At 40.3% G+C, this 21,849-nt stretch overlaps 1 protein-coding gene across 1 annotated transcript in view; it reads right to left on the reverse strand.

The window, feature by feature from the left end:
- MBTPS1 (membrane bound transcription factor peptidase, site 1) overlaps positions 1 to 21,849 on the reverse strand; it is a 66,367-nt gene that overhangs the window by 42,573 nt on the left and 1,945 nt on the right. The window contains exons 2-9 of the mRNA XM_070952745.1: positions 18,380 to 18,637; positions 14,618 to 14,821; positions 11,388 to 11,498; positions 10,022 to 10,131; positions 7,428 to 7,544; positions 7,115 to 7,182; positions 1,849 to 1,951; positions 1,158 to 1,309 (exon numbers count right to left, since the gene is read on the reverse strand). Coding sequence (XP_070808846.1) covers positions 1,158 to 1,309; positions 1,849 to 1,951; positions 7,115 to 7,182; positions 7,428 to 7,544; positions 10,022 to 10,131; positions 11,388 to 11,498; positions 14,618 to 14,821; positions 18,380 to 18,637 — 1,123 coding nt within the window. The remainder of the gene's footprint in view (positions 1 to 1,157; positions 1,310 to 1,848; positions 1,952 to 7,114; positions 7,183 to 7,427; positions 7,545 to 10,021; positions 10,132 to 11,387; positions 11,499 to 14,617; positions 14,822 to 18,379; positions 18,638 to 21,849) is intronic.

Below are 21,849 nucleotides of genomic sequence, written 5' to 3' on the forward strand. Positions count from 1 at the left end.
GAAAGGTTGGCAGTTCAGCAGTTTGAATCCCTAGTGCCACGTAATGGGATGAGCTCCCATTACTTGTCCCAGCTTCTGCCAACCTAGCAGTTTGAAAGCACGTAAAAAATGCAAGTAGAAAAATAGGGACCACCTTTGGTGGGAAGGGAACAGCGTTCCGTGCGCCTTTGGCGTTTAGTCATGCCGGCCACATGACCACGGAGACGTCTTCGGACAGCGCTGGCTCTTCGGCTTTGAAACGGAGATGAGCACCGCCCCCTAGAGTCGGGCATGACTAGCACATATGTGCCAGGGGAACCTTTACCTTTACCTTATTCTATTGTATTCTGTTGTAAATGAACCAGAAGTGATTCACTGTAATACTAAAAAAAATACTGCTCTCGTAATTGTATAGGCAGTCCTCAAGCTTATCAACATCCGTTTGCGATTTGGAGTTACAATAGCATTGGAAATAAATGATTTATGAGTATTTTTTTTTTTTTACATTTATGACGGCTGCAGCATCCCCAGGGTCCTGTGATCCAAACTCAAGACAATGGGCAACTGGGTCCTATTTATGACAGTTGTGGTATCCTGGGATCCCATGATCACCTTCTGACGAACAAAGTCAGTGGGGAAGCCCGATTCACTGAACAACGGGGTTACCATCTTAACAACTGCAGCCATTCACTTAACAGCCGTGGCAAGGAAAGTCATAAAATGGAGCAAAATTCACAACGGTCTTGCTTAGCAACAGAAATTATGGGCTCAATTGCGGTCGTAAGTCCAGGACTGCCTGTTGAAATTCATGATGGAGACGTTTATATTAATGCTTTGATTAAACACAGAAAAGGGAATAGTGCTTCCCCCACTTTTTTTTTTTTTTTTTTTAGAATAAAGATAGGAAAATTTGTCTACGCCTGACCAAAGTTTGGAGAATGTACTAAGTCTGATCCAAACTTAAAAATTATAAACTTTTTAAAAAATAACATAAAAACTCAAAGATATGTTATTTTTTTTCTTCTACAACATCCTCAAATTTGCCTTTTCGGGTATGATTTTGGTAACAGACTCCTAACGATGTGCCCCATTTACTTCTCCTGGGTAGTCCTGGGGTTCGAACAACGATGCAGCTTTATCAGAAAAGCCTGGGAAATATATTTTGATGCAGCACGTACCTTACTAGAAGCGTGACCGCGCCTGCCACAACAGGGGAGGCCACGCTTGTCCCGGACAGTGAGCGGCAACCCCCCTTCATGCCAGATCCTCTCACACCAGAGCCATAAGTCACAATATCAGGCTTGACTCTCCCATAACCTCCAGGAAGTTCCTAGGGAGAAAAGTCAAACGCATCAAACAAGTGGGTTGATGCTCACACATCAATTAAATGAGATTTACACTGACTTCGGACAAAATTAAACTGCACTTCCCATCCCAAAGACAGTTTTTTCCCGAATGCCATCACTCTGCTAAACATCTAATTCCCACAACACTGTCATATTAACTATTAAGACTGTATTACTATTCTTCTTCTCATCCTTACTAGTACCTATGACTATCACTAAGTGTTGTATCTTATGATTCTTGACGAATATATTTTATTTTTTCTTTATGTACTCTGAGAGCTATGCACCAAAGACAAATTCCTTGTGTGTCCAATCACACTTGGCCAATAAAGAATTCCATTCCATTCCATTCCATTCCATTCCATTCCATTCCATTCTATTCTATATTCTATTCTATTCTATTCTATTCTATATTCTATTCTCTTCCCTTCCACGTGTAAAGTGACGGAAGACCCTGCACTAGGCTAAATCTTTGAGTGCTTTAGCATCATCCTGAGCACGATGTCTCTACAAAGGGGCTCACCCATGTGGTCATCCCTCTGGAGGAGAACCGAGCGATATTATCCTCGAAGTCAATGCCGCCAACTCCAATCACATCCATTTGGTCAGCCGGATTATTGAGAGTGCTGAAAAAGAATGTATATTTTTTTTAATTGTGCTTTACAGTCCTCTCTAAGCGGTTTACAGAGTCAGCCCAACAATCTGGCTCCTCATTTTACCCACCTCGGAAGGATGGAAGGCTGAGGGAGGGATGGAGGGAGGAAGGGAGGGAGGGAAGAAGGAATGGAGGGAAGAAAGGAAGGAAGAGCAATAGCACTTAGACTTATATATGCTTCACAGTGCTTTCCAGCCCTCTCTAAATGGTTTACACAGTCAGCCTATTGCCCCCAACAATCTGGGTCCTCATTTTACCCACCTCGGAAGGATGGAAGGCTGAGTCAACCTTGAGCCGGTCAGGATTGAACTGCTGACAGTCAGCAGAGTCAGCCTGCAATACTGCATTCTAACCACTGTGCCACCACGGCTCATATAATTTTTGTATCCCATCTGTTTCTAAGGAGATGATGGCAGTACCTACAATTATCTCTTCTCCCTAATCTTTTTTTTTTTAATCTTCACAATAATCCTGCAGTTAAAGAGCACTCCCTGGACAATTCTTTTGTCCCCTTATAGACATTATATTTCTGAAACATTTATATTTTCCTTTTCTTCTTTGTTGCTTTTTACTTGCTTATTCACTGTTTTTAAAAAAAGAAAATGCTTAATATGGTTTTTAAAAAAATAATTCTGCAAAGTAAATTAAACCAAGTCTCACCTTATCATACATTATGTTAAATCACAAATGGTGGGCTTGTGTCTGGCTTAGTTAGATGTATGAATCCATTATGGTTTAGGATTGTAAGTGAATTGGGTAACAAGGGGACTCCATCATGTTAGAGCTGAAAAACTGGATTTGCACTATGTAAGAATGCGAATAGTTGAGTAAGAGTATGAATCTGAGCCTCAACATTCCCAACCATGTTATTACGGTAAGTTGCAGCCTTCAAATGAACTGGGTTAATCTCTCATAATTCCTATGCTTATCAGTTAAAGGTACACAGTACATGAAAAGGACTCCCGATGTTACACTGTATTCCGAAAAGATGGAACACATAAATTAAACTGGTTTTAGGTATTAAAAATGAGCTGGTTTTCTATTCCTCACAAAACTCAATGGTCAAAATCAAGGAAAATTTATGCATTTTTAGCGGCTGACATATAACAGTCATAACTTGATCTAACTTTTTGTCTAAGCGTAATATATGTGAACCCACCAATTATGGTACAGTACAAATTAGGACATCCTGACTCGTTCAGCAAATGATGCTTAAAACCAACCATGGCATAGCCTCAACTGGGTTTGCTTCGGATTAAACAAAGATCATCTTTAAACTAGAGTGAAAGCAGTGGGGTTTCAAAGAGATATAAGCACAGCTTGCATTGAATTTCAGCCGTTCTTCTGCCTAAGAAACAATTTCTGAAACTAGTTGTCATATATGTTATGGCAGTGATAGCTAACCTTTTTGCCATCATGTGCCAAAAGCGGGGAGAGCGCAGGGGGGGGTCGCGCACGTGCATGCCCACACCCATAATTCTATGCGCCCCATCCCCCCCATGCATGCGCTCCCAATTTTGGCATGCAATGGCACTGTGGGCCCAGTAGGCCCGTTTTTCGCTCTCCCCAGTTGGGAAATGGGTCGTTTCTGGCCTCCGGAGAGCCTCCAGGGCGGTGGGGAAGGCCGTTTTCCGCCCTCCCCAGGCCCCTAGAAAGGCTCGGTAGCCTGGGGAGACTGAAAAACGGGCTTTCCCCACCACCCCGGAGGCCCTCCGGAGGCCGGAAACAGTGTGTTTCTTGACTTCTGGTGGGCCCAGAAAGCCCAAAAATCAGCTGGCCGGCTCGCACAGGCGCACTGGAGCTGAGCTCGTGTGCCCACCGATATGGCTCCGTGTGCCACCTGTGGCACGCGTGCCATAGGTTTGCCATCATGGTGTTATAGCATGTGTTTAGAATGAAGGATTACATTGAAAAGAAACCAAGCTATTTGGGAAAAATCAGCATTATTTTTTTTAAAGATGGCAAAAGTGCTTCTTTTTTTTTTTTTATTGAAAAAGTTTTTCAAATACAAGTTTTTCCCCCTTTTCCTCCCTTCTTCCCTAACCCCCCCTCACCACCCATCCCCCCCTGTGACTTCTTCTTCACAACAATAAGCTAATTCATAATTAATTACATAATATTTTACCATGCCCTTACTCACTCCTCAAAGTACTGACCCTTAGCATAGTATTCTTATAACTCCGCTTTTCTCCGCTTTTCACAATCTACCCTTTTTCTCCTCCCCCAAACTTATAAAATATTATTATTACAACAACATAACCTTTACTTTTATATATATTAATTTAACATTTCAAAGCAGCCTTCTCCAAATTTAACATTTATTCAGTTCTATCCAATTCTTCCACTCCCCAAAATATATGACTTAAAAATCCTTTTTCTTAAACTAATCAATCACTAAACTAGCCTATTTCAACCCAGTTTCCTGCAAGATTACCATGCACTACAATTCTAAATATAATCCACTGCCCACTCTGCTAAAATATACATATGTCTATATATACATTCCATTTTATAAAAAAAGAAAAGACAATAACTTTAAATTTATAATTCATTTAGTATCTTCTTTGATGTCTTTCCACTAGATTGTTAAATCCGTCATCCATAATAGGGTAACATAGCATCCTGGTGCAACAGTTTATTCAAAATCTTCAGTCATCTTCTGCCCCCATCAATAATGAATATCCTCATGTATATATAAAAGTAAAAACAACCACCCGAGTGACATTATAATTATATTCCATATAGTTGTAATTGTGGTTTTCATCAGGATTATAAATCCCCATCATCTTAGTGGGTAACAGCCAGATCTTCTGCATGCCCCAGCATGACTCTCTTGCCTTGTAACTCAAAATAGATATAATATATTTATCGGTAAAAGAAATCCAAAATAGATAGTTCAAATCCAACAGTGTAAGGCTCTTTCCACATCCCAAAATCACGGCATTGCAGAGATCTGCCACTTTCCTCAAGATAGTATTAAACGATAATTCGCCTCCAATATCTTTTCACATATTCATTTATTTTTTTAAAATCCCTGGCTTCACTGTTGCTTGGTTTAGAAACTACTATTTCTACGAGATCTGTTTCTTTTCTTTTTCTTTTGCGGGTTGCATTTCCATCCAGATTTCCTTCCTACAAGTTGTGTATCAGCTGTTCGGTTGTCATTCTGCTTTGTAAATTGATCTTGTTGGTTTTGTTTTATTATCTCATATGTCTTTTCCATCACTTGTATATCAACTGATTGATTTGTGCACTTGTCTGTAAGTTGATAGTTCATCACATTAGAATCAGATGACACTGCTCTCAAATTTATAGACAGTCCAGCTGGGGTATCCAAGGAGTCCAAAGACAATTTATCTACCACAGCCTCTGTAATTTGATGTTTTCCCTTTATTTCCAACTCCTTTTGCTTGTCCTGTGTTATGCCTAAAGATGTTAAATTTATTTTTAAAATTTTTTGATAAAATTCTTCCGCTTTTTCGACAGTATTCAGTTGGTATCTTACTCCTTGGTATCTCAATATTAAACCAACTGGGACGTCCCACCTAAATAGAATATTCCTTTTTTTTAACTCATTCACTAGAAAACCAAATTTCTTCCTCTCCATTAACATCTTGGGCGGGAGTTCCTTAAAAATCCAAATCTTTCTTCCACGAAATTGCAAAGCAGAATCATAAGGATTCTGGACAATATTATTTCTAATTTCTTTGTCTGTAAAATAAATCACCACATCTCTAGGCAATTGCCTTTGTTTTGCCAACCAGGAGTTTATTCTATAAATTCTGTCAATCCTGCAAAACACTTCATCAGGTTGAACCTTTAAAATCCCAGCCAGAATTTCAGAAGATATCTTCCTTAAATCATCTCTGTCATCTTCCTGCAAACCTCTCAGTCTAATTGCATATTCTGTAAAATTGTATTGGATCATTAAAACTTCTCTTTCAATCCTCTGTTGTACATTTTCTTCATTAACAGTCTTTTGATCAGCCTCCATTTTAAGTTTGTCTTCTGAACTATTATCCTGAATGTTTGCCAAATCCTTTTTAATTTTTTGGATCTTATCATCCAAATTCTCCTCAGTTTCTTTCATTTTAGAGTTAGTATTTGCTTCCAACTGAGTCATAAAGTCTGCTAAGCCATTAGCTACTTTTAAAATCTTTCGATCCAAAAAGCCAAACTTAGATTTCACCAATTCACCAATTTCTTTGATTTCCAACTTAAATTTTTCAAGTTGCTGATTCACAATCTCATCCCTTCTTACAATCTCCTCAAGAAGAAATTCTATTATATTAAAGTCAGGTTTCTGAGACTGGAGAGTTAAAACTTGTTAATGTAATTTATTAATGGGGGAATCCCCCCCCCCACTGCCTGTTTGTCTAGTTTTATAAGTCTCAGTGCCATTTTTCCATGCAGACAAAATTTACTGGAAAAGAGAGAGAAAAAAAAAACTTTTTTCCAACCAAGATCAATATCAGATCCTCAAAGAGAAGAAAAAAAGAAAGAAAAAAAAAACAGAAGTGAGAGTGAGATTTTGCCTCAGTTACAGCCAAAAGTATTCATTCCGCTACTTTGTAATTGAAAACGGAAGGAATTTCCCTTTCAGCCTCTCTTCAAGCCGCAGCAGCAATCGCCATTTTAAAAAAAAACTTTTTTTCCCTTCACTTCACTTCTTAGGCAAAATAGAATAAAAAGAATACTTGCGCTTCAGGATCAGAGGTCCAGCTCATATCTTCTTTAATTAATTTATTTGACAGATTTACAGGCTTGCTTTTGCTCCCTAGCTCTGCGTGTAGCAGAGATTTCCCAGAGCCCGGAGCATCGGCTGGGGATACGGGGAGTCTCTTCCGCTCCCTCCCAAAAGTAAATAAAAAACTTTTGGGATTAGGCAGAGGACTCTACCCACCCCAGCCGGCTCTATCTCCGTTTCCTAATGGAAACGGAGTTTTTTCGAGCCGCCATTCCGCTGAAAAAGGCGGCTCTTACAGGCAGTGGGTTCGACGATCCCGGAGGAGCGTCCAGCGGGGACAAGCAGCAAACCGGAAGTCTGCAAAAGTGCTTCTTTATTGTAAATTTACTCTGAAACAATACATCCCTGCTCAAAATATAAAAATAAAATAAAATAAAAATCACCTACCCATACAAAGGACCATCATTTCCAATAGCAGAGACCATGATAACATTATTGGCTGTCAATTCCCACACCTTGGAAATGAAAACAGTCAGATGTTAGAAACTCAGGGATTAGCTACATTAAGACTTGATATTCAGAGAATGTTATATTGTAAAGCAATCCAGGTTTGATTGTATGGCTACAACCTCCCCGTGCTACTGTATTATTGTTTTGTATAAAACCAAAGTTTCTATTAAACGAAATCTTCTGAGATGAAAGGAGAAACCGTCTAATTGCCGTCAGTCTCTTCCCCTCCCCTCCCCCATTCCATACCAACCTTGTCTACGAACGGATGGTCCATAAAATCTGGGCCTCCAATGCTAAGGTTCAACACATCGATCTTCTTTAAGATAGCATAGTTAAAAGCATCCAAAAACCAAGATGTATATGAAACCTGTTTAAAAATGAAACAGATCTTAATATTAAGCATAACAACAACAACAACAATCCTCAAGGTGGAGTCTGCCTGGTCTCTTCATGCACACACAAGAGGGATCTGCTACTACCCAAAATTAAGGAGATAGGGAACTTCCCTGTAATGACCCGTTAGGTTTCGAGGTTGTCTCAAATAAATTGCATTTCAAACAAAGTCTTTGATGAAAAACTCCTATTTATTAAGCACAACATTCTAATTCCAACTCCATCGTAGCCAACACTAACTTCCAGACCCAAAACCCTCCCTTTCCTTTCCCTACTCCTCTGCACTCATTGGCCATCTTCCAAGTCACTCTACCCTTAATCTACTGCTCCAGCTCAAAGGAATTTCCCCCCTCCCATCCCATCTCCTAGGGATATTATGTCCAGGGAAAATAAGTAGGTGAAAAGTCAAACGGCCCTTTCCAGACACCTCCGCTTCTCCTTATGTCAGCACTAGAGTAGATGCAGCTTGAAGTGCTGACAGACCCCAGTCTTATAAAGAGCTTTGCCCTTGGACATATAGTTCTATTTTTCCATATGTGGTCTGAGGGGGGAGGAAGAGGAGGAGGGAAGGGAAGGAAGAAAAAGAAACGCATAGGAAGGAAATAGAGAAAAATGAAAAAGAAGGGGAAAAAAGAAAAGGGAAAGGGAAGGAGAAGGAGAAAAAGGAAAAGGAGAAGGAAGGCTTCCCCAGATTCCACAACCAAACTGATACCTTATCTCAAAAATGTATTTTTTTCTTCAATGAATTCAGCCTTAAAATCCCAATTTTACCATTAAAAACAGAATAAGAGTTTTATCCTGGTATTTGGAGCCAAACTCTTAAACCCATTTTTAAGATCTGCAGTGCTGATCTCAAGATACATAGAAGCAAACTCTTATACACACACACACACACACACACACAAAAGGAGGCCTTTAAGGGGTTCCAATATAATGCATGGAGAACCAACGGTTTGATTCCTAAAAATGCTTTCCCTGCTGGGATTCCCTGGAGAGGCGGGCTAGAGATTCTGGCAGATGCAATCTCCCTCTGCCTGGAGAGCATCAGATTGGGAATGCTGCACTGATTCTTCTTTACATTTGTTAGATTTATATGCTGCCTCTTCTCCAGGAACTGAAAGGGCACCTGCAGCATTCCCTCCTCCCTTTTTTATTTCCACCACAAACTTAGGAAATAAGATTTAGGGACTGGCCCAAAGGCCTCCAGGGAGCTTCTACGACTTGGGATGGATTGGTCTTCCCCAGTGTTAAGTCTAACTCCTTAACCACTGTGTCGTGGCCCGCCAGTGGTCAGCTGTTCTGCCCCAGCTACGGATCCCTAAGAACACAGCACACACAAACTCTGAACAAAACTTAGTTTACTCAAATAACGCAGTTTTAGCAACTGCTGCTTAACACCCTGCCAGAATTCCACAGATAAGATAATCAGAGTCTTACTGGAGTTGACAGAAAGCCCAGAAGCAAGGTTGCAGAGAAATCCCACCGCGATGATTAGGGAACTAAAGTTGTTTCCTGCAGCTTGTTACAAGCCGCGTTCTTTCTTAAATAGGCTAAGGGCATGGCCAATTAGCCTGAAGCCTTACTCTCGAGGAGACCTCCTCCTGAGGAACCACTCCTGCCTTTTGGCAGCCCTGCGTGCTCGTGCATTGAGAAGAGGCTCCTCCTCTTCCTCCTCTTCACTTAAAGGAGCCTCTGGAGGTTCTGAAGGCCCTGGCTGAATCTCTGCCTCTGGCACTACATCTTCTTCAGCCTCCTCGCTGTCCGACTCGGGCACCGGCTGCACAGGCTGCTGGCGCAGCACACCAGCCTCCTCGTCGTCGGGATCAGCAACAATCTGCGCAGGCCGCTGGCAGGCCACAACACCAGCAGATCTGGCAGCAGATTCAGACAATGAGGAGGTTGAGAAGGAACATGGGCCAGTCCTGGGGAAGGCTCTGACAAGTGCTCTGCATCAGAGGCAGAGATGGGGCCAGGGCCGTCTGATAATTGTCAGCTGCCTTCGGAGTCAGACATCAGTGGGGCAGAAGAACAGCTGGATCCTATTCCCAGGGTGTGCATGCGCAGAGCTACCAGGAGAAGGGAACAGCTAAGGGTCGACTCAGGAGTAAAGCCACAGGTGGACGGTGAATGGCCCCTTCCACAGGGAATAAAGAGGAGTGAAAGGGGAGGGGAGTTTGCAGGAGACAATTAGTTCATTTGGGTGAAGATCTGTTCCTGCATTCTTGCCAAGTATTGTCGGTTACAGGTGGAGTCTGAAAAGATATCGGCCTGGCCACTCTCCAAGCCTGATAAAGGTCGGTAATTGTGAACTATCTTGAAAGACTGTGGGAGAGGAAAGACTTTGCTGGAGAGGAATTCACTGTGAATTAAATAAAAGGGGTTTATCGGGATGAGGACTCGGCTTCGCGCTGCTGGGGAAGCCTAGGTCAAAACACACGGTCCTCTCTTTACCTGATTGTTAGTGAAGACCCTGAATATGTGCAGTTCGGAATCTGGAGCAAATCCTTGGCACTCTCTCATGCTAGCTATCACGCCTGCGACAAAGGTCCCGTGGCCCAGGCCTGTTGACAATAAACAATCAAGTAAGATATATATTATATTTGGTATACTTTTATACCAAAGTATACTTTGATATACTATCTTTGCTATACTTTTAAGGTACTTTGATGTGTTGCTGTCTGGTCAATTGTGGCTAGGGTAGAGATAATTTTGTGGCGAAGAAAAGAAGAAAGGAGGAAATACAGGCGGTCCACCAGTTACAACCACCACTGAGCCCAAAATATCTGTTGCTAAGCGAATATTTTTGTTCAGTGGATTTTGCCAAATTGGATTGCATGGAAATAATTGGAATATTCATGTTCATATTGATTAATATACAAAAATGATGGTTATATAACTAATTGATTTATATTAAAATGTTGAATTTGTATTAAACAATTGTAATATTACATAATTACCCAATGTGAGGATGGATATAAAAATAGATGACAATGGGAAGGAGTATAATAGAATAGAAGGGAAAAATTGAATTTGATTAAGATTAGAGATGAGAATGAAGGGTAATACCGTTTTTAAAAAAAAATAGATGAGGAATAAATATGGCAAAAAGGAAATATAGAAATTGTAAATTTAATTGAAATGACTAAACACTGTTTACATTTGTGAACCAGCCAAATACTCTGTTCAAAGAAAATACATTGTATGTTTGTATGTGTGTTTGTCTAAAAAAAAAAAAAAAAACTTAAAAAAAAACCAATCAAAAAAGGTAGGTGCGTCTTCTACTCTGAAAAATACGGTAAATCCTTCCATTCCCCACCATCCAGTCAGAGCTGAAGAAGCTTCATGGATGGGAAGCGAAACATCTTCAAAAGAAAAAAAAAACCAAGAAAGTCCAATTGCCTCTTGAAAAAGCACTTTTGGGACAACCATGACCTGGATGGCTGAGAATCTCTACAGATGTTTAGCTATACAATTTGGGATGAAGACCCTTTGAACAGAGTGGGAGTAGGAATTGATTTCCAGAGGGAAAAAATTGCAGACTACAGGAATCATTTGCACTATTCAGGTGACCCTGAGGACACAGATAAACCTCCAGGTGCTTCAAGGACCCTCTAAAAGGATACAAATGACCAGCTGTCTGCAAGGAATATAAATCCTTCCATTCCCCACTATTCTGTCAGAGCTGAAGAAGCTTCGTGGATGAGAAGCGAAACGTCTTCAAAAGGAAAAAAACCAAGGAAGTCCAGTTGCCTCCTGAAAAAGCACCTTTGGGACAACTGGTTAAAAGAAAGTTTTGGGTTTTTTGTTTTTTTTTTACCATCATCCAAAGTTCTCTCATTTGTCCAGTTTGTCCTCTCTTTTACATTTTTGAAGTGTGGATGTTTCTCGCTGAGTCCAGTATCAAAGACAGCCACTCTTACACCGCCTCCTATTTGTACAGAAGGTTGAAACAATGACAGGTTAGTGAAACAGATCCGGTTCTGATGGTATTTTAAGAAACCATTCCTGCATGCTTAGATAGATGATAGATAGATAGATAGATAGATAGATAGATAGATAGATAGATAGATAGATAAATAAATAATGCTTACATAAAGTTTTATAGAAATATTTTGACTGCCTTTTGATTTTAGCAGGTTGCATCAGTGTTTCTCAACCTCAGCAGCTTTAAGATAGGTGGACTTCAACTCCCAGAATTCTCTCACCTTAAAAGGTGAAGGTAAAAGTTTCCCCTCTCGAGTCATGTCTGACTCTAAGGAGCAGTGCTTACCTCAGTTTCTTAGCCGAAGGAGCCAGCGTTGTCCAAAGACATTTCCGTGGTTATGTGGCCAGCATGACTGTATGACAAGGGGCCTGGAATACAGTTATCTTCCCACCAAAATGGTACCTATTTATCTACTTGCAGTTGCATGCTTTCGAACTGTTAGGTGGGCAGGAGCTGGGGCAAGGAACGGGAGCTCACCCCATCGCATGGCGCTCAGGTCTCAAAACGGATTGTCAGCTTTCCAGCTGACAAGCTCAGCATCTGTAACTGCTGAGACCTTGCGCCTCTTCACAAGAATGCTACATAAAGTGTCTTTTGATAAAATTAAAAAAAAAATTAAATTAAATTAAAAAATAATAATAAAATAAAATAAAATAAAATAAAAAAATAATAAAATAAAATAATAAAATAAAATAATAAAATAAAATAAAATAAACCTACAGAGAATTCTAATATGAATGATGTCTAATGTATAATATATATATATGTGTGTGTGTGTGTGTATTATATATTTATTTTATTTCATGTATTTATATGTATATATAAATACATATGTGTCTGTGTATATATGTATATGTGTCTGGCTGAAGAGGTCCAAGAAGGCCGAAATAGTGCTATCCCAGTCTCCCATAAGTCTCAGAAGAAACAACATAAAATGTCTGTCAGGCCTGAAAGCGATGAATAGAGATTTCATCCCACCATGGCCATTTTAACATCTTTCAACATAGGAAAAAACCCTGATTGCAAAAATATCGCACATTTATACCTATGAATTAAAAGAAATAAATATTTGACCTCTACAGGGAGGAGTCATAAAATATGGGTGTGTCTGGCTGAAGAGGTCCAAGAAGGCCGAAATAGTGCTATCCCAGTCTCCCATAAGTCTCAGAGGAAACAACATAAAATGTCTGTCAGGCCTGAAAGCGATGAATAGAGATTTCATCCCACCATGGCCATTTTAACATCTTTCAACATAGGAAAAAACCCTGATTGCAAAAATATCGCACATTTATACCTATGAATTAAAAGAAATAAATATTTGACCTCTACAGGGAGGAGTCATAAAATATGGGTGTGTCTGGCTGAAGAGGTCCAAGAAGGCCGAAATAGTGCTATCCCAGTCTCCCATAAGTCTCAGAAGAAACAACATAAAATGTCTGTCAGGCCTGAAAGCGATGAATAGAGATTTCATCCCACCATGGCCATTTTAACATCTTTCAACATAGGAAAAAACCCTGATTGCAAAAATATCGCACATTTATACCTATGAATTAAAAGAAATAAATATTTGACCTCTACAGGGAGGAGTCACAAAATATGGGTGTGTCTGGCTGAAGAGGTCCAAGAAGGCCGAAATAGTGCTATCCCAGTCTCCCATAAGTCTCAGAAGAAACAACATAAAATGTCTGTCAGGCCTGAAAGCGATGAATAGAGATTTCATCCCACCATGGCCATTTTAACATCTTTCAACATAGGAAAAAAACCCTGATTGCAAAAATATCGCACATTTATACCTATGAATTAAAAGAAATAAATATTTGACCTCTACAGGGAGGAGTCATAAAATATGGGTGTGTCTGGCTGAAGAGGTCCAAGAAGGCCGAAATAGTGCTATCCCAGTCTCCCATAAGTCTCAGAAGAAACAACATAAAATGTCTGTCAGGCCTGAAAGCGATGAATAGAGATTTCATCCCACCATGGCCATTTTAACATCTTTCAACATAGGAAAAAACCCTGATTGCAAAAATATCGCACATTTATACCTATGAATTAAAAGAAATAAATATTTGACCTCTACAGGGAGGAGTCATAAAATATGGGTGTGTCTGGCTGAAGAGGTCCAAGAAGGCCGAAATAGTGCTATCCCAGTCTCCCATAAGTCTCAGAGGAAACAACATAAAATGTCTGTCAGGCCTGAAAGCGATGAATAGAGATTTCATCCCACCATGGCCATTTTAACATCTTTCAACATAGGAAAAAACCCTGATTGCAAAAATATCGCACATTTATACCTATGAATTAAAAGAAATAAATATTTGACCTCTACAGGGAGGAGTCATAAAATATGGGTGTGTCTGGCTGAAGAGGTCCAAGAAGGCCGAAATAGTGCTATCCCAGTCTCCCATAAGTCTCAGAGGAAACAACATAAAATGTCTGTCAGGCCTGAAAGCGATGAATAGAGATTTCATCCCACCATGGCCATTTTAACATCTTTCAACATAGGAAAAAACCCTGATTGCAAAAATATCGCACATTTATACCTATGAATTAAAAGAAATAAATATTTGACCTCTACAGGGAGGAGTCATAAAATATGGGTGTGTCTGGCTGAAGAGGTCCAAGAAGGCCGAAATAGTGCTATCCCAGTCTCCCATAAGTCTCAGAAGAAACAACATAAAATGTCTGTCAGGCCTGAAAGCGATGAATAGAGATTTCATCCCACCATGGCCATTTTAACATCTTTCAACATAGGAAAAAAACCCTGATTGCAAAAATATCGCATATATATATACATATATACACACACACACACACACACACACAGAGAGAGAGAGAGTACTAAAAAGGGAAACTAATCTTTCTAACCAAGATAAAAAAATAAATAAAAAAAATTAATCAAAAATAAACCTGCAATGAGACTTCTTCCAACTTCTAATATTATTTGTTTTGTACTAGAAAGGGAAATTCTAACCTTTCTAACCGAGAGTTAGCTGTGCAATGGCTAATTATAAAGCCCTTTTGTAGTTATGAAGACTCTGCATGGCATCTACTAACAGACCTACCTGTAAAACCCATTTGCCAGAGCACGTCTGCCTGAAGGGTCTGTGCCACCTGCCGAGGTATTGCTCTCAACAAGCGCCTGCTGGAGTGCCTGCCCGTCGCGTGCCAAAACCCGGAACCCAGAGACAAGCTTGCCCTTCGGAGCGGGCGGGAAGACTGCCACTTCTGCGTCCATCTGGTCTCGTTGCAAGGAGTAGCTGAATCTGCTGCAGATTTGAGAAGCACAGAGATATAACTTGACCAATGAGGGCATTTGTATACTGCCTAGTTTCTCATGTCTAACTACCCCTCCATTTGATTATTTATTTAAAACATTTGTATAGCTTCCCCTTATTGTATTGAACTTTGAATGGCTAGAACTTTCACTTTCTGGAATTCCAGCATGGTAGGAGCCATGTAAGTTATCAGGAGGAGCTACATTTCAGGGGAGAAGTTGGGGGGAGAAAGCGGGTTGACTTCTAGGATTCCAAAAATGGATGACAATGTGCTAATAAAGGAGAATATTTGGAGCTCGGGATTGAAGTGAGGGGCCCTTCTGATGCTTTGGAAAAGGCAAGACAAGAAGCAATGGGTGGAAACTAATCAAGGAGAGAAGCAACCTAGGAGAAATTTCCTGACAGTGAAGATAATAAACTAGTGGAACAGCTTGCCTTCAGAAGTTGCGGAGGTTTTTAAGAAGAGACTGAACAGCCACTGGTCTAAAATGGTGTAGGGCAGGGATGGCGAACCTTTTTGGCACCGAGTGCCCAAACTGGAAGGAGTGTGTGCGCCTGAAGCCCAAAAACCAGCTGGCCTGGGCGCATGCTGACCAGCTGGTTTTGGGTGCGCACATGCGCACTGGCCAGCTGGTCTTCGGGGTTCCCGGAGCACGTGAAGACCAGCTGCTCGGGACACATGCACACGGCGGAAACCAAAAGAGCAGCTGGCGACGGCGTGCGTGCCCACAGAGAGGGCTCTGCGTGCCACCTCTGGCAGGCATGCCATAGGTTCGCCATCATGGGTATAGGATCTCCTGCTTGGGCAGGGGGTTGGATGGACTAGAAGACTCCAAGGTCCACACTGCTTAGCATTTGAAATTCTGGTCCCAATTATGGTTGTAAGTTGAGGACTACCTGTATATGAAGCTCACTTTCTGTAAACAAATTCATAAAAAGTGTATATCTCTGATGATAATCTATTAATCGTATCTAAATTGCCATAGTGGCAGATTCAGCCTTGGCAGTTGGTGAAAACATGCAGTCTGTGATTATCTTGGGCATGCTTTGACTCCACCCTTCTGAGATTGAGAGGGCAGGTTCTCCATCCTGATAACACTCTCACTAGCTTCAAAGCTCAGTTCAAGGTGAAAGACAATCTCTCGCAAGGCCAAAAGCAAGATTGCCAAACTGAAAGACGGTAAACGAAAGACTTTGTGGACTCCTTAACTGACACAGAAAAGAATCTGCAACTTTATCAGCAAAATGCAGAGATTGGACACCGTGAGCTGTAAGGATATTCTGGGAAAGAAAGAAAACGAAGAACGGAATGGCCCAGTCTTTTTCCTACCAGGTGTATAGATCAAAGGGGATGGGATAATCCCAACACTGGATAAGAGCTGCTGATGGTACATATTCCCATTGTCACCGAGGATGCTGCCATGTGTGGGGAAAGAGCACTCCAAAACCACAAAACAGACAACAACTGGGGGTTTTTCATCACGTGGAATGGGAGCAAGTGAACAACCCCGGATGGATTGTTAACAGTGAATTTGGGTTTACTATCATTGTTTTACTATTGTTAACCTAGTCAGAATCTTCCAACTGGGACAAACTACAAAAAATAATAATAAAATAATAATAATAAATAATAATAAAATGAAATAAATGAAATGAAATAAAATAATGAAATGAAATAAATAAAATAATAAAATAAAAATAAAATAAAATAATAAAGTAAAATAGTGAAATAATAAATCATGAAATAAAAATAAAATAAAAAATAAAAAATAATAAAAAATTAAATTAAATTAAATTAAATTAAATTAAATTAAATTAAAATAAAATAAATAATAAAATAAAATAAAATAAAATAAAATAAAATAATAAAATAAAATAAAATAAAATAAAATAAAATAATAAAATAAAATAAAATAAAATAAAATAAAATAAAATAATAAAATAAAATAAAATAAAACAAAAGTTCTTCCCTTTCCTCTGGATTTTTAAGCACATTTGGATGAGGAAAAAAGACAACCGAAGCCTTATGGCACCACCAGAAGGCATCAACAGATGTCCAGTATAAAAAATACAAAACATTTGTTAAAAAACCCCCAAAAGGGCTGAAATCTCACAAGATAGCAAAACTCTCAAGAAATGTGGCTATCACATGAACTCTCACAAGATTTCAACTATTTTAAAATGTATCTTTTTTATTTTTTAAATCTATATGCTGTCCATCTTACTATTGAGCAACTCTTTAAATAATTTTACTTTATACGTTGGCACACACAGCATCATACAATGTTAAGATGAAGGTGTCCAGTGCCAGGAAAGATTACCAACCCTATACAAAGCCATGCGTAGCAATTGTTCCACAAATTACAGCTTCTGGCTTCACCATCCTCACTGCCAACAACCTCCAAAGCAATTTCTTGACGGGAGAGAAATCTTGTTTTCTGTCTCCCACAGAATGGTTATATTTTTCCCCAGTTAACTAATCCCTTCGCAAGAAATCACAACGCCAGTTCAGGGGTTTGGGCAGAGAGTGAAACATTAGAAAAGATCCTCAAACCTCCTTCAGTGGTGGTTGTTTCTCTCCTTGATTAGTTTCCACCCATTGCTTCTTGTCCTGCCCTCAGGTGTTTTGGAGAATAGTTTGACTCCCTCTTCCTTGTGGCAGCCCCTGAGATATTGGATGACTGCTATCCTGTCTCCCCTAGTCCTTCTTTTCCTTAAACTAGACATACCCAGTTCCTGCAACCGTTCTTCATATGTTTTAGCCTCCAGTCCCCTAATCATCTTTGTTGCTCTTCTCTGCACTCTTTCCAGAGTCTCAACATCTTTTTTTACATTGTGGTAACCAAACCGGGTGCCGTATTCCAAGTGTGGCCTTACCAAGGCCTTATAAAGTGGTATTAACACTTCCCGTGATCTTGATTCTATCCCTCTGTTTATGCAGCCCAGAACTGTGTTGGCTTTTTGGGCAGTTGCAGCATACTGCTGGCTCATATCTAAATGGTTGTCCACTAGGACTCCAAGATCCCTCTCACAGTTACTACTATTGAGCAAGGTACCACATATACTGTACCTGTGCATTTGGCTTTTCTTGCCTAAATGTAAAACCTTACTTTTCCCTGGATTGAATTTCGTTTTTAAAACGAAAGGAGTCTGGATAGCTCAGCAGACTAATGCATTGTAATTTAACACCAGCTGTCTGCAATTAAAGTAAGTTCGAATCTCGCCAGGCTCAAGGTTGACTCAGCCTTCCATCCTTTCTAAGGTAGGTAAATTGAGGACCCAGTTTGTGGGGGCAATAAGCTGACTTTGTATAAATATACAAAAGTATGAAGGCTATTGCTTAAAGCACTGTAAGCCGCCCTGAGTCTCCGGAGAAGGGCGGCATATAAATCAAATAAAAAAAAAAATGAAATTCATTTTTAAAGTTTGGTTTTAAAAACCAAACTTGATTGGGAAACAGTAAAATTCCAGAGAAAGATAAGAGTTAAGTGTATGACAACTGGCCAATCCTTCCCGGGAACAATTCATGGAAATGCTGAACATGCTTACTCTCGGTGTACTTTAGCGAGCGAAAGACTTTTCTTTGTGGCGTAACCCGTTTGATATTGGGATGGTCCTCAAGCGTCTCCACTCCGACTTTCTGATTCTCGTGGATCTGGATCACTTCAAAGTCACTGGGGTAATCGCTGGCTGGGTTGTTGCGGGGTACAATCCTCCAGTTTTCTATCTCGCTGCTCTTCAGCGCTCTTGAAATAAATTTGCTTCTCGCTTTGGCTGAAAAGTAGCCGTTGAACGCCACGATATATTCTGCAAAGGAACCCATTAGAAAAATACACAATTTTTTCTTATTGGGAATGACAGATGGTAAATATAATAAAAATGTAACCTACCTAATATTACATATATTAACAGCTGCAAGAATAGCATTTGCTCAGAAATGGAAGAGTAAAGAAACACCTTCAAAAGAAGAAGTGTTACGTAAAATCTTCAATTGTGCAGAAATGGACAGACTCACATTGGAACTCAAAAATAAAAGTGAATCAACATATTATGAAATCTGGACTAAATTTTATGAATGGTTAGACAACAGGAAGAATGCCAAAAGTAGGTGTAGTGAGTGTCTAGAAATATACATGTCAATGTATACTGAACTTGTGTGTGTGATATAAGTTTATTGGATATGGATATAGTTGTTTAGGAGGAATTATGTAATATGCTTGGCATGTAATGAAGTAAGATATATGTAAATTTGTGTATAGATTGAGGAATATATTATTTATTAATTTGAATTAGACAGAAATGTTAGAAACTGGAGATGTCAAACTATGTCCATTGTTTTTTAAAATTTGAATTATTAATAAAAAACTTTTTTTTTAAAAAAAAAGAAAAATACACATTAGAAAAGGCAAAGGAAACCATACCGTTATATAGGGGCCTAAAACCTTTTACTGGAACAAGATAAGGAAGGGGCACTAAATCAATTCCTCTAAGGAGACACGGAGAGAAAATGTTCTTGAAAACAAAGCATCAGCCCTCCCGGATAAGACAGGCAGGAAACACAACTGGATATATTAACAGTGCCTCCCTCTCAGCCGAACCTACCTCACAGGGTTGTTGTGGGGAAACTTAAGAGGAGGAAGGTGTGTTGGGTATGTTCACTATTTAGAGTTATTTGTAAAAATAATAAATGCCGAGACTAGAATGGGATAGGATAGGATAGGATAGGATAGGATAGGATAGGATAGGATAGGATAGGATAGGATAGGATAGGATAGGATAGGATAGGATAGGAATAGAACAGGTATAGAATAATAATAGAACAGAATAGATTATTGATTATAGAGAGAAGAGAAGAGAGAAGAGAAGAGAAGAGACAGGAAGAATAAAATAAAAACAGGCCATTGCAAGCCTGAAGGCATAAGCCACCACCAATCAAATGCTTGGTTCATTAGGAAGGGTCTCTGCTAAGTTTCTTCCTCTGACCGTTAAGCCATTGGGGGCTCCTGCCTCTCTTCTCCGATTGCTTCCTAGGCAGCATCTCTTCCCTCCTTTGCCCAAGGTCATCCGCATATTCCATTAGAGAAAGGAACCGGGCAGCACCCTAGTGCTCCTTGATTTTCCTTTAGGTCAGGTGGCATATAGCAAAATATCAAAAATTCCTTTCAAGTGCTTGAACTCCAGTTGTCCTCAAGTTATGACCACTCATTCAGGACCGTTCAAAGTTGCAGTGGCACTAAATGAGGGCCCCTTACGAACAGTCGGTGAAGATGTGGCCACTGTAGCATCCCCAGTCACCTGATCAAGATCTGTGGCACGCAGTGCTTGGATGTGAGCTGTGGTCATGTGATCACAATTTCTGGCATTCCCTGCCAGATCCCACAAGCAAAATCAATGGGGAAACCAGCGGGAAGTCAGAAGTCACTCCTGCCACTTTTATGTCTGCCTAGAGTCCAGAAAAAAAAGAGAGATGCGGTGGCTCAGTGGCTAAGACACTGAGCTTGTCAATCAAAAGGTTGGCAGTTCAGCGGTTCGAATCCCTAGTGCTGCGTAACAGGGTGAGCTCCCATTACTTGTCCCAGCTTCTGCCAACCTAGCAGTTCGAAAGCACGTAAAAAATGCAAGTAGAAAAATAGGGACCCCCTTTGGTGGGAAGGTAACGGCGTTCCATGCGCCTTTGGTGTTGTGTCATGCCGGCCACATGACCACGGAGACGTCTTCGGACAGCGCTGGCTCTTTAGCTTTGAAATGGAAATGAGCACCGCCCCCTAGAGCACATGTGCGAGGGGAACCTTTACAAGTCCAGACTTTACTCTGGAGTGTGGCCCCTCCCCCTGGCCACACTCCCCCTGGCCACCGACTTTCCCATGAATTCTTCCAGATTACAGTTTGCTTAAGTGACCATTCAAAGTTACCTCACTGAAAAAAGTGACCTATGACCTTTTCCCCACACCTACAACACTATGGTCACATGATCAAAATTCAGACACTTTTTTTTTTTTTAATTTGATTTATATGCCGCCCTTCTCCGGAGACTCAGGGCGGCTTACAATGCGTTAAGCAATAGCCTTCATAAAGTCAGCTTATTGCCCCCACAAACTGGGTCCTCGTTTCACCTACCTTTGAAAGGATGGAAGGCTGAGTCAACCTTGAGCCTTGGAGAGATTCGAACCAGCAGTAATTGCAGTCAGCTGTGTTAATAACAGGGTGCATTAAACCACTGTACTACCAAGGCTCTACTTGACAACGGACTCATATTTATGACGGTTGCAGTGTCCCAGGGGTCACGTGATCCCCTTTTGTGAACTTCTGACAAGCAAAGACAATGGGGAAGCTAGTTTCACTTAACAACCGTGTTACTAACAACTGCCGTGATTCACTTAGCAACTGTGGCAACAAAGGTTGTAAAATGGGAGAAAACTCACTTGACAACTGTCTCAGAAATTTTGGGCTCAATTGTGGTCGTAAATTGAAGACTACCTGTATTAATCTATGCAATTCTCATAAAATGTCTTGATTCAGGATACCTCCTAATAAAAACAGTTCAGGTTTAAAATCTACATGTTTTCCTATCATCTTTTATAACCACTTATGCAGTTTTGCCCAGATTTTTTTTTTTTTTTTTTTGCTTTAACACCAGTCCACCACATGTGATAATACCGTATGTGCCTGTTTTTTGGTTATATTTCCAATATTTGCAGGACACCTTGATATATTTGCTGTTCACACACAAAGACTAATTGGTCGTGACACAGCAAGCCCCCAACGCAGCTGTAGTACACAACATTTTGTGGCAGATACTCAGGCCTTTCGCAGCAGGGATCCAATATTCCCCAGGATTAGAAAGCTGGAATAAATAACTGCTCTAGTCCATGACTCATCTCCGGTTTAGAGCATACACCATACAGGACACGCACTTTGCCGCCTGCGACAAAGTAGTTAATAATGAGCTATAGACTTAACCAAGGTCAGAGTCTCCAAGGCCAGCTGTGTTATTTGGCCTTCTGAGGACAACAATCCTA

This window comes from Pituophis catenifer, unplaced genomic scaffold (genome assembly GCF_029215685.1).
Source record: "Pituophis catenifer annectens isolate HBS135680 unplaced genomic scaffold, rPitCat1.0.hap2 SCAF_13, whole genome shotgun sequence".
In the NCBI taxonomy this organism is placed as follows: domain Eukaryota; kingdom Metazoa; phylum Chordata; class Lepidosauria; order Squamata; family Colubridae; genus Pituophis; species Pituophis catenifer.